Below are 16,824 nucleotides of genomic sequence, written 5' to 3'. Positions count from 1 at the left end.
TAAATGGCTGTGAATGGCAAAAAATCGAGCCTGAATTCAAACTCTTAAATCCTTACCATAATTCTTCTGCCTCCTTCTGGGCTTGCTGCCTGGCTCGTTCTGCAATTAGTTCTTCAGAAATCTGTTCATATGGCTTGTCACCTGTAGCTTCTCCCATGACCCAGACCCAGACCTCATCATCACTTCCATGCAGCCACTGCACACGTTTGCCATTACCTGTAACATCCACCAAAATAAGCAGGATAAGGTCTTATAAGGCAGCTAGCTCAGATTCAGAAATAAATACAGATTAAATTGCATACTGCAGGGATCTCAAACTTACCTGGGCCCATGGGTCACATCCAAACCATGGGGCTTCTCATGGGAAGTACCTGGTAGCTTAGACATTTGTCCCTGCATTGCTGCTGCTCATCCCACACCCCTACCCCAACCCCAACTCCCACCAACATGTAACCCTGGTGGGGCTCTGTAGTAAGGGATCTGTCAGCAAACCCTGCCTCCATCCACTCCACCCCCTAAATTCCCAGCCCCTCTGGGAACCCCTCAGGATATACCTCACAGGACACCTCTGGCATAATGGAATATTAAGCCTATGATCTAAATTCACTTGTTAAAAGAGGCTTAAGGGGTGCATCTACACGAGACATTTAACTGTGCAGAAGTGCAGTTTAGTACAAAGTAAGCACGTGAGTCTACACATGTGCATGCTTACCATGCAATAAAAACACTTACAAGTAAATTTACACACAAATAGGTGTGACCCGAGAGCAAATTTGCTGCTGGGTCAGCCCTGCCAGTAGGGGGCATGCCTCAAGCTAGGCAACTAATGGACATACTTATGCCCTGGGACCCAGGCTGAAGCTGTCCTGTCTATAGCAGTATGGGTGGCCTGCCCAAGCCCGTCCCAGCCTGGGAAGGCCCTTTGGGTGTCCAGCAGCACATTCCACTGAGCTCCCCAGCTGTACCCTCCACCAGCAGCTTCGAGAGCCCGAGACAGCACCGCAGCCCCAGCTCCTGCCATGAAGCACATCCGGCCATGATACCACCAGCCACCAGCAATGCCAGCTTCTCCCCAGGGGAAGGGGGGAGGGCCCAGCTGGGCACCTTCCCACTGTGCCCTGCTGCCCAGAGCCGCATGCCATTGCCAACAGTTGTGACCACGTGGAGCCACCAGCCACACCAGCCCCACCCACATGGTAAGCCCTGCTCTAGGGGGAGGCCCCTCCCTGCACCAGCCCCTGCCCTCCCTTTCTGCCTGGCCCGTCTGCACTCTCCTGGCCCCAGATTCCCTACACCCCCAGCATGCAGAGAGATTGGAGACACTGACAAACTTTATTGAGCAGCCCATGCCCACACAGCTAGGTGGGCACAGGCCTGTCACATGCCAAGGAATGCATCAATACTGGTGGCAATATACTCCTTGGCTGCAGGGGGCAGGGACATGTAGCACACCCACAGGTAGCCCTCCAGGAAGTAGTAGAGGTTGCACGGCAGCCCAGGCCTGCCTCCCACATCATTGCGGCTCAAGGTCCTGTACCAAGTGCACAGGTGCACCCAGGGCACTATTGCCATTAGCAGCAGCAGGGCATAGTGGGTCAGTGCCCTTCAGTCCACACAAAAAGCTCCTCATGCACCACCCAGGGCATGAACAGGAGGGCCACATTCAGAGCAGAGTGGCAGCATGGGGGGGTGTCTCCCTAGAAAAGACCCTGGTGGGGACAGCGGGGACACGGGAAGCTCCTCATCCCAGTCTTCCCAGAGCCCCACATCCCCCAAAGCCTGGCAGCTATGGGCTGGGAAGCAGCACAGCAGAGCAGTTGGCCTGCTGGAGTGGGGGGAGAGGGAGCGGGGTCTGGAGCCATGGCAGCAGGTGCTGTCTGAAGCCTGTCCTGTCCCACCCTGGGAACGAGGCGAGGGAGGCAGACTACTCATCACCAGCATCCAGTGGCTTGCTGGCCCCAGGGGAGTGAGCAGGGACAGGGTCTTGGATGGTGGCCACATGGGCCCAGGCCTGCCAAGCCAACTTACTCTGGTCCCTAGCCATCTGTGCACACCTGACCCCTGATCTGAGGTTGGGCACTACATGGCCCCTGGTATAAAGCATTTTATCTCTGAAATGTTACAAACTCTCACAGCTTCTGTCTCATGGCTCTATAGGACCTACAGCTGCACTCAGTGGAGAAGCCACCTTGGCAGCTGGAATGCAGCCTCAGGGATGCTACCACCCAGGGATGGAACCCAGCGGATATGCCTGCTCCACAAGAGGAGGACCCTGGGCAGGATTCTCCTCCTGGACCACCTGATAACGGCATCAGAGGACCATCTGGGGGATGCTTGGTACAGGTGGCAGACAGAGAACATCACCCATGAGGAGACATGGTGCTGGTGAGAGAAGGCACACTACCAGGTAGACCAGGAGTTCTGGGTACAGTTCCTTGCCCTGGAGTACAAGCAGGTAGAGGCCCTGTGGGAACAGAACACCATCCTGGCCTGGGTAGTGCAGGCTATGGATGATGATCGCCAGGTGCTAGACACCATTCTGGCCCTGACAGTCACATTCCATGCTGCCTGCTGTCCGGCTCCAGACCCTATCCCCACCTACCCCCTGGCAGCCACCCGCCATGGAGCAGCAGGCCCCTGCCTGGGCCTGGGAGGAGGTCCTGCACTGCCTCCAGCAGCCAGGATCTCCTGGCCTGGCCCCTGCCCCAGGTCTAGCACCAGCAAACTCCCTGACCTGGGCCCAGCCCCACCACTTACCCCACCTCCAAGCAGGCACAGAACTGGAGCTCCCTGCAGTGAGGCCAGGAACACATGATGGCCCTGCTGGCCCTGGACACTGGCTGCCAGAGGGAAAGCCACTCATGCTGGGTGAGCTCCCAGCTTACTGCACCCACTGCAGCATGTGAACCCATGCGGGAGTGGCCAGAGGCCGGGGTGATGGCTTCCTGTCCCTGGGTTCTGCCCCCTACACATTCCCACTGCACAGCCTCCCACCCCAGGCTGCCCAAGCCGCTGAACATTGAACAATGTTTTCATGAGGAAGAAGGTGGGTGGTAGAGGGACTCTTTTTTTTTAGGGAAGCGGGGTGGGGGGGAGGCGTTTGATATGAGGGGAATAAAAACTTGTTCTTGTGAGACCTTCCTGCAGTGTGTGTGGCACTGGGGCAAGGGGGGGGGGGGGGGAGGGGGGCAGTGAGTGGTGGTGCAGATGGGCTAGAGTGCAGAATGCTCAAGGAGGTGATTAGCCATGCATCTGCTGCCCTGGCCTCAGCTGGAAGGTGTGCAGCTTTCCTGGGGCCTCAGGACAGGGTAAGTAGTCCGCCACTGCCACCACAGGTGGTACTCCTGCTGCCAGACATCCTACATGCACCACACCTCCTCTACCCAGGTCTCATTGAAGAGCTCCCTCTGGGTCTCACACATGTTAGGTAGTACACAAGCTGTGATGATGACCCGGGGGAGGTTGTCCTTGGTGAACTTGAGGTGGGCCATCAGGGTGTGCCTGTCCCTTGAGGTAGCCAAATGTGCACTGAACTAGGACACTGGTCTGGTCCAGGCAGCAATTGAAGTGGGCCTGGAAAGGGTCCAGATGACCAGTGTAGGGCTGCATGAGCCAAGGCAAGAGTCAGTAGGTAGGGTCCCTGATGAAGAGGGGTGGAACCACCATGGCACCCAGCTACAGGTCCAGCACCCCCAGAGTGTAGCACCCACTCTCCACCAGGCCTGCCAGGCTGGAGTTCTGGAATATATGAGCACTGTAGGTACTGCACACCCAACCCATGCTTATATGTATAAAGGCCCTGTGGGGGTCCACGATTACCTGGAGCATCACAGAGTGAAAGCCCCTCTGGCTGTAGTAGGAGCGGTCTCTGTGGGGTAGGCAGGTGACAGGGATGTGGGTCCCATCCAGGGCCCAATGCACTATAATAATCCCAGGGCACGGAACCCTGTCACCACCACCAGGGGGTCATGCATGCAGAGCACAGTCTGCCTGCTGCCTGAGCAAGTCCCCCAGCCTGTCCTAGAGGGCACTGCACACCTCCAGGATGGCTTCCCCAGCAGTGGCCTTGCCCACACCAAACAGGTAGCCAATGTTCCACAGGCTGGCTGACAGGCGTGGCCAGCTTTGGAAGGGCAAGGGCCAGCTGGGTCCATGGGGAGGGCGGCCACATGGCAGTGTGCTGCCACTCCAGGTGGGGCTGGAGCTGCTCCAGGATGTCCCAGAAGGTGGCCCAGGCTCATGCAGAATGCCTCCAGCCACTGCTCATCATTCCAGGTGTGCTGGATGATATGGCACCACCAATTCTGGCTGGCCAACAGGCCCAGAGGTGACATGGCTGGAGGCCTAGGAGGGCAATGGTGGCCCCAGCAGTGCCATCACAGACCCATCAGAAGCATCTCTGGTGGGATCCGGCCAGACGGACAGGGTTGAGGTGGTAGGTGCACAGCAGTGGTCCTGGGAAAGTGCACAGCAGGCGGACAGTCGGCTGCTGCAAATGGGGGAGCTGGGAAAGGCAAGACCAGGTGGTGGCCAGTATGGTGGGCCAGCAGGAGCACAAGGTGCTGATCATCCCTGCCAGGGGCAGGGGCTGGAGCAGCCGTAGCACAGAGAGACAAAGGCACTGAGGAGAGTGCTGCTACATGCTGTCCCTTTGCTGGGCATGCTGCTTCTGGCCAGCGAAGTGGCTGGCCAGAGAGCAGCAAGAGGGGCTGCCTTTTCAAGAGGGATGCCATCTCCTGGCAGCTGCAACTGCAGCCAGAGCCTAGAGCTCCCCCCGGTGGTGACAGGGGAAGGCAGAGCAGATCAGCAGCAAATTTGCTCCCGTTTTCCTGCATATTTATATGCTTTCCTGGCACCACAAGTAATTTACTCTCAAGTAAACTAGTGCCACAACAAATGTGCATGTAGATGTACCCAAGAGGTAGGGTTAAAACTTTGGCATAAAATACGGTAAAAGTTCTGTAAAATTCAAGTGTCATCTCACAGCCTTACTGTGCACAAACCTAAAAAAAAAAAAAATCATGGAAGACATGCCAAACAAAACTTTTAAAACTTCAGTTTGAAATTCCTACACAATATTTTTGATTATCAGATGATGTTATAAATCTCTTGAAATGTGCTTTTTTGTTATTTATGGTAAAAACCATTTTTTCTTCTTTAAATAAATAAATACAAGATTGATAGCTAAAACTATGATGCTAAGAGGCTGGGTTTTTTTACAAACATTTTCCCAAAATTTTTTACAAACATTTTCCCAACATTTTCCCAAAAGGAGCTTTAATTCAAAGAGGAAGTGGTCTAGTCTGAATTGTAATTGTTATTGCATTGATTTACTCCTCCCTTTGCCCCTCCCCAAAGGAATATGCAAGTTGTGCAATGGGTTTTAAACTCCAGTTGTGCCTCTAGATGTTAATATGATAGATGTAGTCACAAAACTGCTATATGATCGGTAGTAGCACATTGCAAAGCAATACAAAAGTCTACCAACAGAGCTCTCATGACCTATGGACAGGATCTGTGCACACACTTGGCTGAATGCACAATAACAGGCATTAGTCAATCTCTGAAATGCAAAGTCTGTTGAACAAAGGAAACTCCACTGAGGTCATATATAGCCAAGATGACAGCTTGGTCATGGGATGAGATGACACAGGCATTCTTCTGCCTCCTGATCTGTTAGTTACAACACCCAATTTCCAAGGTCTTTGAGACCAAGGTGGTCTAGTCCTGAAACTGGATTACATAAAAGTTCCACCTTCTCCACAGTACCAAAATTCAACACACACACCCAAAAGAAACATCAGATTCTCTATCCTTTCTTGGATCTATCATCATGGCTGGCAGACTCAGCTTTTCCTCAGGGAGGATCAGCTAGGAAACTGTCACTCCCTCTCCTTGATCCCAGCCACCAGTCTGCTCTTCCACTGTAAGTAGTAAACAAATGCCCATTCTCCTCTTCCAGGCAGGCTAAACTTTGCTACTATTATTATTATCATTGTGATTATTATTATTTCCTCCTTCTTATTTCCAGTCTGACACATGCTCAGATGTCATAGGGAAAAACCAAGCAAGTCTCCCATAGCTCAAAACTCTTTTTTCACCTTCTGTGGGTTTATAACTTTTTTTTTGAAGTACATGCTTTACAACTTTTCCCCATACTGATTAATAACCCTTGAACCTAATCAGCACAGGAGCTGTGGTAAGTCAAATTTCCCTGTTGTTCTAAAATGTTTTCCCTTCTTTTGCTCATTTGTGAATATAGCAAGTTGACAGCATAATCGCAAGCTGACAACTAAATAGACCCCCATGGGGTGAGCAAACTTTCTTTTCATACTTCTTTAGATTTCCTACACCACTAAATTATTAACCTTGTCTCAGAGACTCCTCATTAATACAGTCTCATGAATCAAAGGTTCCATCCTTAGAGAATATGTCTGTAGAGCCTGCACTTTTTTTCTTCAAGCCATGGTCTCCCTTCTACCCCAATGTATGCACATACTTGCAGGACCTGATCTACAATCACCCTGCTTACTTAAACCATGTGAGTGGATATAGGGTCCCATTTGTGCAGACATTTTCTGGTGCCAGGTGCCAGGTTGGGAATCCAATATAAGTAAGTTGTGTTAAGGGGAAGAGAGGCCAGGACTGGAAGCAGGACTACCGGACCAATAGGGGGGACTGCTGGGATTGGCAGGGGGGCAGGGGGAAGAGGGAGGCTGTTGGGTCTGCAGAGGTTCAGGGAACAGGCTTTAAAACAGCCTAACCAGGGTGTGGGGTGGTTAGGAATAGTGAGACCCTGGATGAGCAGCTGAGTTTTTCCCAGCCCTGAAGCTGTGCACCAATCATTTAGAGGTGTTCATTAGACTGAACTAACCCATTCCCAATCTAATTTAATGCACCTCCTCAGATGAACTAAATTAGATCTAGTTGGCCCTGGTCTAACCTCCCCAAATGTCTATACAGATCAGCACTTAAAAACTGACTGAATCCTAGTTAGGTGGATGAAAGTGTAATGTCTGTATGTACCCAAAGTAATTATTTGTAAAGGAAAGCACTAATAAATCAAATTAAATGAAAATATTTCAAAATGACTCATGCATTAGTTTCCTGCAAAAAAAAATGTTTGTGATGAAATGGCAGTTTGTGTGATTATTTTCAGTTGAGATATTTCAACAAGCTCTAACAAGAAAAGACCATAAAAACTTAAAATCTAAACAGATATAACAGAGAAAAGGGCATTATTTTTATTCCCATTTGACAAACAGATTACTGAAATCATACAGGAAGTCTGATTCAAAGTCAGGGATTACAAAGCAGGTCTGCCATCCCCTTAACCACAAGAGTTCTCTCTTCCAACCCAGCCTGTGGTAGGCTGTGAAATAATCTTCCACAGGAAATAATGAAAAATTAGACTGTCTAGAACCCTTAAACTGAATGCATTATAAAAAAAAAAATCCTGTTTAAGCATGGGAATGGACTGGATAAATTACCAGATCTTCTATATCTCAAGTATTTAGATTCTAAAATTTAACAGCTCTAGTCCTCTACCATTTATTCATTTAAAGAATTCACTCAGTCACAGGCACTAGCATAAACTCCTGCAAAGCAAATTATTTCTGTTAACAGACTTCTCTCTGCTTGTTTTCCACTTCCTGTAAAAATGTACACTGCTGGCATGGCTGTAAATTTGTTTCTTGGTTTTTGTCCTGTTACTAGTACCCACTCAACCTATCTTTGGTATAACATACAAGCATCCAATAATTGCTACACTAAGGAGTCTATATTTATAACTTTCTGCAAACATAAAGGTACACTTAATGTGCATGAAAATGTGTATGCCTATTATCGCAAACATGCACACAGAAGCTTGTCATTTGAACCATGGCATTTGTTAGACTTATATAGCAATTTCTATGGTAGATTAATAGAAACTGATTTTGGCTTGAGTTCACAGCAAAGAAACAATAAGACAAGACCTTAGAGACCAATAGTAAGCTCAAAGATCTTGCCTTTAAAAAGATCTCCACCTTGTCAATTTAAGATATAATTTTAGGCAACTGCAGACTGCACTTGGCCTTGAAGCCATACTTTGGATAACCCTAGTGTAAATAAGAAATGCTAGTATTATGGTTAAGAACTGTCAGAAAAATATGGAAACTTCTATCAGACATATATAAACACAACCTGAAAGGCCATGGCGGGGAAGCCCAGTATTCAGTGGGTGCATCTACACGACACTGTATGGCAACGTCACTACGGCACCATGCTTTAGTACTTCCTTTATGGAATTACTAAAGCACAATGCAGTAGCGGCATACAAGTGATGCATGCTTAAATTTGCCTGCTATGTCACTGTATCGACACGCTTTAAGTGTAGAGCGCACCACTACAGTGATGTAGTAGGTGATCATGTGTAGCTCCACGTGATCTCTGTCACCATAGGACACTATACAGCAACATAGTGCATTGCATACAGCAACGTGTGGGCGCACCCAGTGAGATACAAACATCTGGGTTTAACTTTTGAGCTACCTTTTCCATATTGCAGAAAGGAATTGACATTCACTGAAATTCATGAGAAGCATCTATTTCCTTCACTGTTTCTGCTAAGCAGGACAGAAATACAGTTTTCTTTTTATAGGCGTTTTCATTTTTACCTGGATTCATTTGCATGCCTGCTGCTAATTAAAAGCAGTTTAAAATAATGGTGGCAGAAGTTGATGCAATATTGCTGGAGTCAGCTTCCTTCATTCATGCTCATTTATCATTGTTTTAACAATTATGGCATTTCTGACAATTCCCATTTGTTATCCATCTCCTGTTTTTGATAGGGAACTACGCCAGAGTCCATTAGAAACCCAATTTGGTGTCAAATCTCCCAGCTGTGCTGTTCCTCAGCCACAGGTTACATTCTGGCCTAGCAAAGAGAGAGCGTGATGGTAACTCTGCTTCCATTCTATTCTATAGAATACTACAAGCCAATTACATTACATCTTTTAGAAAAGTTAGAGAATCAGTAATATTGAACCTCAAACACCAAGTGACATTCAAGCGCTACCTTTTCTAACAAAACCTTCCATTTCCATTCATAAAATCTTCATTTCTTTGTAGTTTGGCTCCCCACCACAGTACCTATGCTTGATGGTTACAGATGCCTTCTACAGCAAGCCATGCCCCTGTTCACTAGCTGAAAAGCTTTGTACTCATACTCTTTGACCTATTTATCATCTCTGCATAAAATATTCCTTTTCTTTCTACTCCTCTACTATGATTTCTAGAAGGAGGTTAAACCCTCCTGAAACTTGTTCTGCATTTGAATTGGGCTGCATCAGCATTTAGCTCCAGCGCCAGGCTAATCAGCCTGTTTTCCTTTGTAGTTTTCAGACACTGCAGCTTCTGGGGGAATGTTTTGTTCTTTCTGAACACAGACACCAGATATACGTTAATTAAAGCATAGTGTGTTTTGCATAAGTTTTTATCGACAGCTCTCACACTCCCTTCAGAACTAAGGACATTTCCATCTTCAAAGTTTACATGTTGGATTTGGAAAATCTACAGGCTATGTGCGTTTCTATTCCAAGTTACATTTGCTACAGTCGGGCAAGTTATGCTCAGGCTTAAGTTAGAAATAGAAGGTTGTGGGCCAGAGAAACTTGGACTCAGCCTCTCTAAGCTTACTTGCACCAAGCTACTACATTCACTGGAGTAGATGTACTTTTATGTGCTGTAATAAATTGACTCTCTATCATGTTTTGTTTACCTGTGTAAGTATAATCTGCATTCTACAGGTCTAATAAATTCTTCTAGTCAGCTAAATAAATTCAGGTGAGACAGGGATGCTTAGGTCCTAGAAAAACTTCACCACAGCTGACTATTGGTATTTTCCTAATTGTTTGTATATTCAAATTAAAAGATCTAGCAAGATCATCTGCCATAGAATTATCCACCAACTTTATTTCATTAATGTTACCAACACTATAAGTTAGGTACTTTTTGTCTGCAAAAAAAAAAGACTAATCACACACATTAAAAAGAGCAAATAAATAAAAATATTATTGCTTACCTAGCTCTACTTGCAAGTTTTTGCAAGTGTTTTTCACATAGATATGTTTGAAATATGGAGGAAAAACTAGTTCCTCTCGTTGTCTTATTTGAGTGAATGGGCAAACACACCCATGCTTTGGTGCAATTTGTATACCACTGGGCACATCTGCATGCTCAATAATGCACCATAATTACGGTACATTAAGTTTAGTACCTGTAATGACAGGTACTAACTTAATGTGCCATATTTGGCACTACTGAGCATTAACACAGATGGACATTTTTGGTGATGCTACTGCGCACTAGACAATCTACTTTGCTTTGCCCACCATGCTAACGCACAGTAGAATTATTCTTCTGCATATTAAGTATCTCATGTAAACTCTCCCACTGTTAGTTACGTCAGAATCAACAGCAGATAGAATATCATGGGTAGCACACCCAGCAAGTGACTCTTTCTGAGCCTCAGTCAGTGGCTATCCAGGAAGAGAAGTGGATAACTGTCACCTAAATTGATGCAAGAGACAAGGATTTGTGTAGGATATGTTTTATTAGAACAAGTTTGTGGACCTGGACAAGCTTTGTGGTACAATGAAACCCTCCTCAAGTCTCTGGGGATAAAACAGATACAGAAAAGCTAGTATCTGCTTCTTTCCCAGAGACCTGAAGATGGGTACTGTGGAACCTAAAAACTTATCTAAGCCTATCCCAAATTTATCTAAGTCTATCCCAGTTAGTCCAATAAAAAATAAAACCCACAAGAATCCTTGCCTCTTGCATATTTCTTGGACTTTCAAAGCTACAACATCACTTAAACACCACCTAAATTGATGCAGTTTACCCAAGTTTTATCTCAGATTCTTCCTGGGTAATTCCCTAACACAGTGGCCTCTGAAGTGGGGTGCACGCACCCCAGGGGATGCGCAAGATGATCCATTGGGGTGCAGGAAGAAAATATTAGAACTTCTATTTTTTTATATATACATATATATATATAAAAAAATATAAATATACATATATAGGGGGTGCATGCTCAAAAATTTTTTACTGATATGGGTGCGCGATCAAAAAAGTTTGGAAACCACTGCCCTAACAGACTGGACAAAGCATAGGGGCTGTATAATCTGTCCACTCTTTTTTTACTAATATTTTCCTGCCCAGAGATGCATGTGATCTGCTACTGAAGGTTACGCACATGCTTGTGCATATGGGAAAGAAAGGGGACAGCACATAGTACCATTTTCTGTGATATGTACAACTTGGATAAAAAGTACGACTTAGCCAATCACCATTCAAAGTCCATGTGTTCCTTAACAACTGCAAAATGCCTTTTTCATTCCACAAAAAGCATCAATACTTTTTGAAAGGTACACTAAGATTGCCCCTCATATGCAACATGCCTTTCCTTACTGTAAACTTTACTAGCTCAGTGCTACCACCTCACTAAAAATACAGCACAAAACTAGGATTTACATCATTCAATCAACACACAAACAGTTCTCACTAGAACAGTCAAGGATTTTTTCCAGCAGATCTGAACTCATTAAACATTTTGGTTCTTTAAAAAAGGACAAGTTTTTCCCCACTCTCCTTTCAAAACTTGCTGAACTACTTTGTTCCTTAAACTTTCAAAACAAAAATAATATTCACTTCTTTGCTGGGAGCAAGCCTAAGAAATATTGGTCTATAAATGAACGTTTCTGAAAATTACAAAGATTAGAGAAACTGAGCAGGAGATGGAATGGAAACATATTTGCTACATTAAATCTACTAGTTTCTGCCATTACAATATATACACCAATTATATCATAGCAATATTCTTGTGAAAAACAACATAGACATGCAATAAACTGCATAGCCAGTGTAATAAATTCAATTTTCTGCTACATCTGCTTGCTGGCCATTAATCCATCTTGCCAAAACAACAATCCAAAACTCAGGGTACATTTCTGTCTTGCTCCTTATCCTGCCCCAAATACATTTTTGTGGTGGTTGTTTTGTTTTATTTTTGTTTAAATTAACAGAGAGAGGTAAAAAAAATAATAACTTCCCTGCTAGCACCCAAGACTTTTGCCTTTGGCACCCAGAACACCCATATACTTCAGAATGGAACAATTTAGCTTTTTTAGAGCATAATTTTTATAGAAGCAGAAATTTAGCTGCTTTGTATAATATATCAAGGCGTGGTGGGGAGGGGTCCAAGTCTTCTTTAAAAAAAAAAAAAAATCAGGCCTTCATAGCTCTTCTGCTGCTTCTTGATTGTATAATGGACTCATAATCCTGTGTTTATAGAATTACAGCCTGTTACCATGGAAATAATTATGCTGCAATATATTCCTGCAGCATCAAAGAAAAAAAGATAAGATACTAATGGAACAAACACTTATTTCAATAGGACTATGATAATTAGCAAATATGGCAAAAGATAACGATATGTAACACAAAAAACAAGTCAGTTTGCATATTCACATGGTCCATTTCCACGTGTTCCATGCTGTTATCATATTCCCACAAAGAAGCAAAATAAATCCACTGCATTTTTAAATTAGTCCCTAATAGCACTCTAAAGATCTTCTTAGCCCTCTAAGGTCCGCCTCAATATTATTTTCACATCAGATGTGCCTTCTGGGAGATTATATCCAGGATTTACACTCTTATTCACAAAGGCAGTCTCCCCTTGCAATCAATAGTAAATTTGTTGCCTACCCATTCTACTCTGACTTTTCATTGCCAGTGACTTTAGTTGATGATCTTACAAACTTTCTCAAGTGCAATATTCTGCATTCATTATCTAGTTGAACTGTTGCATTATTTAAAAAAGGAACAAATCTATCAATATGATTTCTGATATATTGCTTTTTTTTTTTAAAGAGTCATAGAAGGCCCCTCTCAGGTGGCTTCCAGAATCCATCCATTTAATGTAATATCACCCACACCAACCAGTCTTGCAACAATTCCCGGCTTCTTCATTCCCTCGAGTCCTTAGCTGACTGAAGGCAGTCCCTTTAAGCCAAATACTATGGTCATTTATATAAAAAAACAACAAAAATAAATTGAGAAATGTTGCATATGTTTTGGCAAATCCTCTTCTTGCTTGGCTGAGGTATTATTGTCTTTCCACATCAAGTATTCATGAACTCACCGTCAGTTTCATATGATTACCAGAGGGTTCACAACCAGAATGCATGTGTTTATTTGAAGACTCACCTGAACATGAGAGTGTCCAGTTAGTGCCAACATGAGACTGCACCATGAAAGCAGAGACACAATTACACAGAAATCCCAGTATTAATGGCCTATGCATGTTCCATGAGACTATACCTGTCTCAGTAGCCAATGCTAGATTCTTTAGACTTCACATAAAGTGAGGGCTTATGAGCATGTGTAATGTAGCAGAATCCACAGGCAAAATAAAGCTAGTGTACTTGGAACCGCTGTGCTGCAGGCATGACAGGGCAGGCAAGGACTAAAATTGAAGCACAGACTTCTGACTGATCCCAGGCTGGCAGAACAGTCCTTGCAACACTGTTTCAGATGGTACATATCCAGGTTTTATGGGGGCTGTTAGAGCTCTCTCTAGCCCTGGGATCAGTTAAGCCAAATGATGGTCTGGAAGCCACTGTTTAGCCCCTTCTCAACCCGCTGCTGCAGTAAGCATATACTCAGTGCAGCTGGTATAAAGTATTAAAAAAAACCACATCATATCACAAACCAGTAAAATACATGGAGACTATTACATTATTGCATCCTAGGAATAACAATATGCCTCTAGTGTTAAAAGCTAAATTAAACTCCTAGTTCTAAGGTTTATGTAAATGTATAACAGATACCCAGTAATTACTGAACATCAGCAATTCAGTAATCCAGTATTATTCTAAAAACCACTGAGTTTATTTCTTACCAAACAGAATATGACTTGATCACTTTTTTGGTTTGCTTGTTTCATTTTGCTTTGCTTTTGGCTGAAGATTTGGTTTGCAGTTTTAATATATTTAAATAACTCTGTGTAGTCTGTGTGAAATTGTTATGTATGGCACACACACACACATACATATAATATATAGAGACTGAGGAGAATCAGTTGGATCAGGCTCTTAATGAACACTGTTTGTTTGCATGACATTCATGTTGCAACTGCATTGGAAATGGAAGAATTCGCTCCTGATTTTGGTTCCAAATACTGCGAAAAAGTTTGGAGAGGTTCACAGTCTTATTTTGACCCATCTCCAAAAATACAAAGAGAGTGAGAAAACAGACATTGTTAAAAGCAGATGCCATTCAGTAAGCAATGTATGTCTCAGATAATTATATTTATGCAACTTACAGCTCTTTTGCACTGCCAGAGTGCTTAGGGGCTTAGTAAACAAGGACAGGCTTTAGTGTCTGAGATATTTTCTACAGTAACCATGGGAAGTACAAAGGAGCACTTGCCAATGCACACAGCTGAAATTCACAATGTTACAAAGTTGAGTCTCCAACTACCAGGCTGAGGCACTAGGGATACTTGTTAGGGGTGTGCAACATGGGCTGTGTTCGATTCAGATTCGGCCCAAATTAGGGACAGTGATTTGATTTGTTGATTCCGATCACTGTCCTGATTCAATTGGGCCGAATCTGAAGATTCAATGCTGATTCAAAGAATCAGCGATTCGGCCACAGACACAGCGTTAAATGTTTTTTCTACGTAGCTTGAGGTACCAAGCAGGGCTCGTAAATGCTGTGATGGTAGGGTGGATGGAATGTCTCACAGGAGCATGGGGTGGGGGGGAGTACGTGCTTGGCAACGAACCCGGAAAGGGACTGGAAGTACTTCTGGTCCGCTTGTGGGTTAGCCACTGTAGGGTGACCCCTGGTACCCTCCTAGACGCAGGCGGCACCAGTCACCAAGCCAGATGAAGGGTGCAGGAGGCCCCCCTGCACACACCCCAGTGGACCTGGAAGTGGACTGTAAGTGCTTGTGGTCCACTTCCGGGTCTGCTGCTGAGCACAGTGGGGACACTCCCCCCCGCACCCCTCCACACTCCCGTGGGATGCTGCATCCACCCATCAGAGCATTCACAAGTTGCCTGGTACCTTGAGGTATGTAGAAAAAAGCATTTAAAGCTGTGTCTATGTCCAAATCATTGAATCTTTTTGAACCTCTCTGAATCAATTCTGAGGGTTCCAATTCGATCTGGAGAGATTCAAGGGTCTCCTGATTTGATTTGGATTCAGAGATTCAGCCACCAAATTGTGCCAAATATCTGCCGAATCGAACCAGCAACTGAAGCTTTGCACAGCCCTAATATTTTTTTACTTTGAAGCATCTTCATTCATTCTCCAGCGATCTTGTAACATTAATATCATTTAGATAAAGAAATTATTCTCTAACCATGCAGTGATAAATGTACCTAATCTATTCCCAGCTAGTCTTGCGAAGGACATGAAAATGGCACTACTGCTGTTACAATCAGTTCCTTTCTGAACCTCAGGAGTTGCTACTCACGATAAATAAATGTCAGAATGAGTAGCAGCAAACCGATATTCCCTCCATACCCACAAGCCTGTCCTTCAGCAGCTTAATGCAATTGTTTTTGATATCTCATTGATGGTATTCTGATAGCTCCAAACTACCTTAGCTCTGGATACTGAAGAAAAATCTGCAGCCAAAATGGCAGGTTCCTTCACTTAGTCCCAATTCAGCAAAATCAGTTAAAGGGCTCCAGCCCGATCAAATAAATGTGTTTCTGTGAAAATAGAAAAGCTGCCTGTCAGTCAACCCTGAGCAAATCCCAAAGGCATCTTGATGCTGAGGTGACTTCTCTCAGTGATTTTAAGACTATACAAAAAGTCAAGCAAGCACTACAAGCTCAGCTTACTGCTATGGAAATACGTCCCTTCAGGATAAACCTGAAGACCAGTTTGTAAATACCATAGTCTTTTGCATACCATGTGCCCTGGAATAAGATATGCACCTTGTTTTGGAATAGCATAATGAAGAAAAAGGATTTTTCCCTCATACTAAGCAACTAAATTGCAGCATCTAGAAAACCAAACCTTCTCATTGTTCTGCTCCCTGTGCAGTATGTGTAATTACTTTTGCTTAAGCAGCAGAAACAGTTGTTACCATATTTCCTTGCTTGTAAAGTGCACCCCAATTTCTAGGAGGGTTTTTTTTAATTATTATTTCTAAAAGATGTGTGTTATAGGCTAGAAAATATGGTATATCAGCACCAAAATTCAAAGCTCTTAAGAATTCTACTACATTATTATGAAAAAGTTCTTTCAGTAGAAGTTAATGCCACAATCCATCTCATTCATGTTACGTAATAATAATTTGATCAGTGGACTGATACTGCTAGCTTAAGTTAGAAGCTATACTTCTGATTGGTATAGTATATGCCTCAGTTATGAAGCAGCTGTGCCAGAACTTAGCAATCCTGTGTTATACCACTCTCCCACTTCTGGGCTTCCAGAGGACAAACTACCAGAAAGGAAAGCCATTTATTAGACAATGACAGTGGTACTGTGCAGAATTGGTGAAAATTTTGTGGTAAAGAATAAATTCACCCAAAAAAAAAAAATCTACCTTGGAAGGACCAAATATTATTTTAAAACCTGGCACAGAAATTTACTGAAAAGAACTAATGTGTGGGGGAGGCAGAAGAGGAAGAAGGTGTCAAAATGTTTGTTTCAATATTGTCAAATTAACATTTCATTTTGAAAAGGCTGAAATGTTTCAGTTAGCTTTTTGTTTTGAACTACCATGTTCATTTAAAAATGGAATTATAAAAGGTTAAA

General features: G+C 44.1%; 1 protein-coding gene across 1 annotated transcript in view; it reads right to left on the bottom strand.

Moving 5' to 3' along the window:
- The window catches only part of SH2D4B (SH2 domain containing 4B), a 116,829-nt gene that overhangs the window by 93,261 nt on the left and 6,744 nt on the right, over window positions 1-16,824 (bottom strand). The window contains exon 2 of the mRNA XM_019556328.1: window positions 57-216. Coding sequence (XP_019411873.1) covers window positions 57-216 — 160 coding nt within the window. The remainder of the gene's footprint in view (window positions 1-56; window positions 217-16,824) is intronic.

Source organism: Crocodylus porosus, unplaced genomic scaffold (genome assembly GCF_001723895.1).
Source record: "Crocodylus porosus isolate Cpor-Errol unplaced genomic scaffold, CroPor_comp1, whole genome shotgun sequence".
Lineage (NCBI taxonomy): Eukaryota > Metazoa > Chordata > Crocodylia > Crocodylidae > Crocodylus > Crocodylus porosus.
The sequence above is the reverse complement of the archived record's forward strand: the minus strand, read 5'-3'. Positions and strand labels throughout refer to the sequence as shown.